Below are 9,465 nucleotides of genomic sequence, written 5' to 3'. Positions count from 1 at the left end.
GGACAGGCAGAACACACTACGATGAGACACCAAGGGTGGGGGGGAGGGAAGGGAGGTGGGGTGGAGAGACTGATTCTCTTTATTAGTGTATAGAGATACTCATCATCATTATACAGCGCAACGTGTCTATCAGTGTATAGATAGTGACCATCTTTATACAGCACGTGTTTATCTGCGATGGGGTTTACAGAGCGAGGTTAAGAAGTTTATAGGAGTTGGTGTAGAGATGTTAAAGGGACTAAGACACCAAGTGGTCATCATGATGGCCCCCACTGTCCCCCGTCTCCCGCCCCCCGCCCCATTCTAACAACTCATTCCTTGTACCTTCCAGAACTCCATCCGGCACAACCTCTCCCTCCACACCCGCTTCATCCGCGTCCAGAACGAGGGAACAGGAAAAAGCTCCTGGTGGATGCTGAATCCAGAGGGCGGCAAGACAGGGAAGACTCCGCGGCGGCGGACGGCCTCCATGGAGAGCGGCGGTGGAAAGTTCCTGCGCATGAAGGGCAAGGCGGGAAAGAAAAAGCAGCAGCAGGCCACTCCTGAGCGGGCAGGTGAGGGGAGCCCCTCCTCCCACAATGCCAAGTGGTCGGAGAGCCCATCCTCCCACGCCAGCGACGACTTCGAGGTTTGGTCAGAGTTCCGCAGCAGGGTCAACCCCGCGGCAGGCGCCATGAGCGGGCAGCTCTCGCCTATCATGGCGAACGAGGAACTTGACGACCTGGATGACGATGAGGTGGCGCCCTCCTCGCCTCTCATGTACCCTAGCCCGTCCAGTGCCCTGTCCCCCAGCGCCCGTTGCTCGGTGGAGATGCCACGGCTGGCGGAGCTTACGGGTGCCATTGGGCTCGGCGAGGGACTGGCAGACCACCTGCTGGAGGAGCTGCAGGACGGGTACAGCGGAAGCCCCAGTGCCACACTGCGCCAGCGCAGCTCCAGCTTCACCTTTAGTTCCAAATGCCCAACGCTAACCCCCGCCTCAAATGCCTACTGCGGCGCTATCTATAGTCAGCCAGCCATGGGCATGATGAGGCGGCTGCCCATGCAGACCATCCAGGAGAATAAGCAGGCTGCCTTCTCGCCAGTCAGCTCCTACAGGAATTCTTCCCTCCAGGATCTCCTCTCCGCCATGTCTTATGGGCAAAAGGAGTGCACGGGACAGGGGGAGCTAACTTTGGCGCCTGCGGTGGGGCCACAACGCAACCACAGACAGAACGCCAGTACGCTAGGCAGCTGCGACTCGGGCCTGGTGCCCTACTCTGCCGGCCTGCTGAAGAGCCACAACTTTTACCATCCGTCCACACTCAACCACCACTGCTCCATCAACAACAGTGCCTTAGCCAGTTCCAGTGGACTGGTGAACTTGCCCGAGTCCTGCGGTTTGGCATCTGCTCCGCACCACGCCTATTTCAGCAGCCAAGGCGTTCATGGTAGCCTGCTGGAGGCACCCTACCAAGGGGTGTACCACCACCATCACCACCACCATCTCCAAGCATACAACCAGGACAGATTTCCTGCAGACCTTGACTTAGATATGTTTAATGGGACCCTGGAGTGCGATGTGGAGTCTATCATCCTCAATGACTTCATGGACAACGACGAGATGGACTTCAATTTCGACTCGGCCTTGCCACCCCAGAGTGGATTCAACATGGTCGCCGCACCGCAGCCAGCCAATCAGAGCTGGGTACAGGGGTGAGCTAGGACCAAGGCCATTTTTGCACTCTAGTCAGGTTGGAGGCATCTTCTTGACCCATAAGAGACTCTCAATGGATATGGTAGACCCACATACTATGTCGTTGTGTGACTGTACGATTGGTGGAATCTGTCTTTTATGGGATAAAAGTGGTACCTCATGGTTGCGATCTCTGGAAGTTAGCAGGGCGAAGCAAACACCTCTGTGTGATACCCTGTCATCCCATCAGCTCGTAGGGTTGTGGGGTAAACATCTTATATGATAAGAAGGTGCCTGATGCATGGGATAAGAATGTAGGGACATTGGGACTTTTATGGGATAAGAGGGGGTGTTTGGTGCATGGGATTCAGGAAGTAAGCAGGGTGAAGCCCCGTGGGTGAGACACCCTCTTATCCCATAAAGTAGGATTGACCTCTTATGGTTTTAGAGGGTGTCTCATGTATAAGATTTCTGAATGTTAAGAAGGTAGGGATCTTACTCGTATGGGATATGTGTCTCACACTGGATTCTTGAAAGTTAAGTGGCCAAGCAAAGCCTGAGCGTGAGACACCCTCTCATCCCATAAGAAGTTGATCCTATAACCCTACCTCCTTTATTCCGAAGAATCCAGTGTCTGAGACAACCTCCTATCCCACAAAAGGAAGGTCTCAACAACGCTATCATTATAACTTGCAGGAATCCGGTCAATGGGAACTCCACTTATACTATCAAGGAAACATCCCATTGACCTTCCTGCCGTCCATTAATACCATGAGACGCCCGCTTGTCCCATAAGAGACTGATCCCACCAGCCCTATTATAAATCAGAGCCTAAACATCTACCCATGTAACCAACAGCTTGTGCATTTTTCTTTCATTACAATGTTACCTAAACTCCCCTATGAGTAAAGGACGGATGGAACATTCCTATAGGGGAGGCGGGTGTCGCGTATCTGTGACAACCGCCCTGGCCAATGCTTCAGGAAGGGGACAGGGCCTTTGCCGAGCAGAGCCTTGTGATTGGTTCCATTTTATAATCCATGGAGATAGTTGGGAAATGATTGGGGCTCATACACTGTATACTTCTAAATCTTCTAGCCGACTGGTCATGCATTATAGGTGGGGCTGGTAATGGCTCAACAGGTTGATGATGATCACGGAGTATCACTATTATTTATTGACCAAAATTCACCTTTTTTCTTTCTTTTATTTTTTTTTTTTTTTACATAAAAACTGATGTTTTTAAGGGACTTTTTATTTTATTTTTTAGAGCACACACCTTTTTAAAAGGTTTGACGACTAAATATTAGAGGCATTTAAAAAATGGAGAGAAAAAAAATGAACCCTACATTATGTGAACTTGCTGCTCTGTATAACGGTGTCGAGTATCTATACACCTCCCAGTGACGGGGATTGCGAAGATGAATTTGTGTTGATTTTCCCAAGGAGCACAAGGGGGGGGGGAGGGACACGTGGCTTGTGCCTTCACTAGGGTCACGTCTCCGTGACACTTGCACTTTAACCCATGCAGCGTGCCACTGTCATTAGGTCACTTTGCTCCTACGTGGGACTGACACTTTAACCCCGGGGTTCCCAACTCATGTGCTCGACCCCTCCCACCCCCACAGGTCAGGTTTTCAAGATATCCCTGCTTCAGCATAGGTAGCTCAATCAGTCCCTGCTTCAGCACAGGTGGCTCAGGCTTCAACTGAGCCACTGATTGCGCCACCTGTGCTGAAGCAGGGATATCCTGTTGGGAGGGTCTTGAGGACTGGAGTTGAGAACCCCTGCTTTAACCCATTAAACGTGTCATTGTCACTTTGTTCCTATATGAAACTGACCCTTTGGAAGTGAGCACTCATACTCTGCACCACTTTATACTGCAGCATGCTTCTGCAAATTCAATTCTATTTGCTCTTGCATAGGATCGAGCGAGGGCGATGTGATGGGAGGCGGCTTATTCAGGATCCACTGAGGCACTGAGCTGACAATCTAATGGGTTGAGAGGGCCAGACTCCTATATCTAGGGTGACCAGATCTCCCGGTTTAGCCGTGACAGCCCCGGTTTTTAGGCCTCTGTTTTGGGGTGCTGTCCCGGTTTTCAATCCCGCTGGCTGCGCATGCGTGATCGGTGCTTGCCGGCTGCTCGTGCGCATGCGGTGCCCGGCAAGCTCTCTTTGCGCATGGACAGTCCGCGAGTGCTGCCTGCACATGCGTGACATTTGTCCTGATTTGTGCCGGGACAAACATGGTCACCCTACAGCTGCAACTGCCAGTTGTGGACGGCTTGCCAGGAGAATTCTGCACTTAAACCCATCCCACGCTGCGCGGTTCCTGCAGCCAGACTAATGGCCCATCGGATTCCCATTTGAATGGGACCCGTGCTGTGTGAATCCTACCGGCCTGCGAGTCCCATTCAAACGCAGGGACCCCCCCGCTGTGTTAATCCGATGGGCTATTAAACAGCCTGCTGTGGACCAACCCACGAGTTACTGTGAGATGGTCACAGATTTTCCTCGGCAAGCAGTCTGCAACCGGCAGTTGCTCCTATATCTCCGATATCCCGTCTGTCTGTCTGTCGCCTTGCAGTGGAAGAGTTATCTACGTCTCTCCAAACCTCTCCATTCCCTACAAAATTCAATGTGTCTGTTTACATCTATTTCTGTCATTGTTAATTTCATGTACAGAATTTAATATATACCGTGTACATACAGAAAATATATTCTGAATTATTTTTATTTTCATTTCCTGCTTAAGCTCCAGTTTTTTTCTACATGCTCAGAATCTCCACGTCTGCGTTTCGTTTCTTAGGGAGTTTTAAAGGACTGTTAATTTTTTACGGGGTGGACGGAGTATAAAGGGGGGCGAGCCGGGTGTTCGGGGCACAGACATTCAAAATACCCTCTCTAAAAATGTATCTGCCGCATGGTACAATGATGCGGAGTATCATTATATTTTCCGTCAGAGGCAGTAGAGGTAAAAAAAAAATAAAAGTGATTAAATTGACTTGAAATGTTCTTTTTACACGGGGGGAGGGGAGACCTACAAGGCCGGCTCCTAAAGTGCCTTATTGCACCTGGAAATGCCATGTAGTATCTCGGTTTCAATGATGCCTTCTGCAAATGAACACGCCACGCTGTATAAGGATGCTGAGTATCTATACACGGATAATGAACACTCCACGCTGTCTAATGATGCCGAGTATCTATACACGGATAATGAACACGCCGCGCTGTATAATGATGTTAAAAGTTTCCTGTCGATGTTTGGAAGGAGTAGCGATGCTCGGCACCACTATACATTGTTCAGCACACCCCGGTGACAGCCGCAGTTTCTGTCTCCCTGATTCCCCGTCCCCACGCCGTGTGAAGCGATGTTTTTGACTGTGCCGTTCTAGTTTGTGAATGTTCAGATGTAATATAAACCTGCGTATAGTGAACTGTACAGACTATTTTCATGAATAAAATTGTTTTAAATATGATCTCGGTGTGGGCTTCAGGTATCCGGGGGGGATTCTTCTGATCGTGTATTGGTGAAGCGCCTCCATATTCCGCAGTGTGGTACAGTTATGCATATTACATAGAGCAGTGGCCCCCCAATGGCGACTCCCATCCTTGTGTGGCTGCCCATGGCCGAAATCCCGCTCCGTGCCAGAGGTCGGGCCCAACCTCTGCATCCGCGAACGTCCCGCGGCACCGGGGGTCTATACCCGAGGTAAGTGTATTGTGTGTGTTAATTGGTTGGCGCCCACCTTTCTCTCCTGACGTCTCTAGCGTGCCCGTGGGCACAAAAAGGTTGGGGACCCCCTATGTCATAGGCGGTTGCATACAAGTGAGGGCAGACCTGCAGAAAAAGATACAAAGAGGTAATGAATGTGCTGATCCGGAGAGCTTACACTCTACGTTGCTCTGCATATAATTCACACACAATATAGATATATATAGGACATGTATTCAGAGGATATAGACACACTGTATACATATTTAGAGGAGACACACAGACACACTGTATACATATTTAGAGGACACTATACATATTTAGACACAGTATACATATTTCGATTTGTGAGAGCTGTGACCGTCCCCTTTTATATTTCCACAGAAGGAACGTTCTTTTTTTTTTTTTTTTTCACTTTATGTTATTAATTAAGTCAAAATAGCCCCATCTGGAAGCCGCTCGCTGGGGTCCGATTCCCGTTTAATCACGCAGCGCCATCTGGTAACGCGCAGAGGGCGGGCACAGACTCGTGCTGCGCGGGGGACCATATGTTCTTGTGTATTTTACATTCTCTTCTTCAGGCATTGAGATGACATATTATCAGGGTCCTTGGCATGCGATTCTAATGAGGCATAGGCAGCGAAAACTAAAAGGAGTTATAACGCCTATATCTCCCTATAACACCAACTGTCTCTTCCTGTACCCTTCTGTCCCTCCCTATATCTCGTCCTGTCCCTCCTTACAACTCCTATCTCTCCCTATAACCTCTCCCTACAACTCCTATCTCTCCATATAACCGCTCCCTATAACTCCTCCCTATCTCTCCATATAACCTCTCCCTATAACTCCTATCTCTCCATATAACCGCTCCCTATAACTCCTCCTATCTCTCCATATAACCTCTCCCTATAACTCCTCCTATCTCTCCATATAACCTTTCCCTATAACTCCTCCTATCTCTCCATATAACTCCTCCCTATCTCTCCATATAACCTCTCCCTATAACTCCTATCTCTCCATATAACCGCTCCCTATAACTCCTCCTATCTCTCCATATAACCTCTCCCTATAACTCCTCCTATCTCTCCATATAACCTCTCCCTATAACTCCTCCTATCTCTCCATATAACCGCTCCCTATAACTCCTCCTATCTCTCCATATAACCGCTCCCTATAACTCCTCCTATCTCTCCATATAACCGCTCCCTATAACTCCTCCTATCTCTCCATATAACCGCTCCCTATAACTCCTCCTATCTCTCCCTATAACTCCTCCTATCTCTCCATATAACCGCTCCCTATAACTCCTATCTCTCCATATAACCGCTCCCTATAACTCCTATCTCTCCATATAACCGCTCCCTATAACTCCTATCTCTCCATATAACCGCTCCCTATAACTCCTCCTATCTCTCCATATAACCTCTCCCTATAACTCCTATCTCTCCCTATAACTCCTCCTATCTCTCCATATAACCTCTCCCTATAACTCCTATCTCTCCATATAACCGCTCCCTATAACTCCTCCTATCTCTCCATATAACCGCTCCCTATAACTCCTATCTCTCCATATAACCTCTCCCTATAACTCCTATCTCTCCATATAACCTCTCCCTATAACTCCTCCTATCTCTCCATATAACCGCTCCCTATAACTCCTATCTGCATTCTTCGAACTTGGAAATCCATCTGTCTCCAAATGGCTCATTTATTTTGAAATAGTCTTGACTGGAGTCTCCAGCAGCCGTACTGCAGGCTCTGGGTGGCGTGTAGCTTTTGGTTAATTTTCGTCAGCGGGTGTATTATGGCTGAGAAATTGTTCTCGAACCGTCTGTAATATCCGCAGAACCCAGAAGAGATCACAATTCTGTCAGTTGTTTGGGCCCAGGCCAGGATGCAATGGCCTCTAATTTAGAGGCGTCAGTAGCCACTCCTTTGGCAGACACAATGTGCCCCACATACGTGACAGATGTCTGGCAGAACTGACACTTGTCCAGTGACAATTGTAATCCACTCTCGCTCAGTCGATCTAGTAGCTTCATCAGTCGGGCCTGGAGTTCCTCCAAGGTCTTCCCAAACACGTATGTCCCCCAGATATACCAGTACCTCTAATAGATGGAAATCCTCTATAACGCGTTCCATGAGTATTGGGAACGTAGCCGGGGCCCCTGACACTCCTTGGGGCATTTGTTCAAAGAGATAGAACCCCAACGGGCATATAGAGCGGTCTTTTCTTTATCATGCTGGCTCATTGGGATCTGGTAATATCCACTGCGGAGGCCCACGAGCCAAAACTACTGGCTCCCGGTGAGACAATCCAATGCCTTCTCTCTACGATGCACGGTATATATATACGTATGTCTTTATTTATATAGCACCATTAGTGTACATAGCGCTTAACAGTAGTAATACATGTGGTAATCAAATAAATAACAGATAATATAAATAACAGATCATGGGAATAAGTGCTTCAGTCATAAAAGTAACATTTAGGAAAAGGATTCCTGCTCCGAAGAGCTTACAGTCTAATTGGTAGGTAGGGAGAACGTACAGAGACAGCAGGAGGGAGTTCTGGTAAGTGCGTCTGCAGGGGGCAAAGCTTTATGTATCGTGTATAGTATTAGCCACGAAGCTACTCATATGCTTCGTTAAGCATGTGTGTTTTAAGGTGGGTCTTAAAGGTGGATAGAGAGGGTGCTAGTTGGGTATTGAGGGGAAGGGCATTCCAGAGGTTTTAGGAGATGGGAGGGAATGGGGTCAAGAGGGCAAGTGGTAGAGGGAGAACAGGAGATCAACAGTGACATCCTCTGAGACAGCAGAAAAAGAGTCAAGGAAGGCAGGAGGAGAGTTGGGAAGCGGTGTAGGGTGGGAGGAGGGAACAAAGGGGATGTTCTGACGTATGGATTCCACCTTTTCCTTAAAATAGTCAGCAAAGTCATGAGGTGAAATGGAGGAAGAAGAGGCAGCTGAGGGTGGTCTGAGTAGGGCGTCAAAGACAGAAGAGTCAGCGTGGATTAGACGTATTTAAAATTATTTAAAATATCCAACTTTTAAAGTCGTCCTCACTATTGGGAGCCGGGCTTACACCTGAGGAGATTTGTAGTCTCCTATAGTTATTGTTGCCCCCTCCCTGAGTCCATGGCTTTCTCCACTCTCTGTCCCATGGCCGTGATAAGGGCCTCGGGGGTTATCGGACATTTGTCCCATAGAGGGAGTAGGTACATCTCATTACGGAACTCTTCCATCGTAGCCCCTTCTCTAGCTAGGACTTCTCGGGCCTTATCTACTATAGTGTGTGCAGTAACATTGCTCTGGGGCTCCCCGCAGGTAAACACCCCACAGTAACACCCACATCTCCTGGTCCCTCCCCACAAAGCTATCGGGCACCTTGTTCGGGTCAATATCTTCCTCACACACAATACATGTGCAGTCTTAGTATTGTAGCATAACATTTTCCCCTGAATTCGGGCCTGTCCCCACGGAGGGTCTGCACCAAGTACTCTACTAATACTCGTGTCCTCAGTCGTATCTGGGACTGTTAGAAGCAGCGCCTTATCACAGTCTAGGCCGTCCCGCGCGCACCAATCACCTAAAATGGTCACGCTCATGGTGAGGTAGGACAAAATGGCGGCAGAGGCATTATAGGGCAACTGGCTTAATGACTTCTGTAACCGTGCCAATGTCTGACTGTACAACTGGGGATTTATAGTCTGTACCACACTTGTTAAATCAAAAATATAAATCTCAGCATCCCATCCAATGTAACCCCTCTACCTTTAGCCCCCAGAATTACAACTTTAGCTGAGGCTGGAGCCTGAGTGCCGGTTAACTATTTAGAGGGCCACACGTGGCTTACGGCCTAACGGCAGGAATAGTACAGACACTGTATGGGCAATTCACTTGGTTTAAACGTATTAAACTCGGGCCCCTTGTGATCCACAACAGAGGGTCACTACACACAGCGACGGATTTCAAAATCCGCCGCCCCGTGGCACTTAACTGTGGCGTGTGCCTCGTTATCTGCCGCCCTCCTCCTCCTTCTGAACCGCAGTGTCAACTGACGCCGCGGACGT

General features: G+C 48.8%; 1 protein-coding gene across 1 annotated transcript in view; it reads left to right on the top strand.

The window, feature by feature from the left end:
* Positions 1-5,156, top strand: part of FOXO6 (forkhead box O6) — a 30,705-nt gene extending 25,549 nt beyond the window's left edge. Inside the window, exon 3 of the mRNA XM_075603850.1 lies at positions 332-5,156. Within this exon, the coding sequence (XP_075459965.1) occupies positions 332-1,699 (1,368 nt within the window). The 3' untranslated portion in view covers positions 1,700-5,156. The remainder of the gene's footprint in view (positions 1-331) is intronic.
* Positions 5,157-9,465: the final 4,309 nt, after the last annotated feature.

Source organism: Ascaphus truei, chromosome 6 (assembly GCF_040206685.1).
Source record: "Ascaphus truei isolate aAscTru1 chromosome 6, aAscTru1.hap1, whole genome shotgun sequence".
NCBI lineage: Eukaryota > Metazoa > Chordata > Amphibia > Anura > Ascaphidae > Ascaphus > Ascaphus truei.
This window is presented reverse-complemented; position numbering and strand designations above follow the sequence as displayed.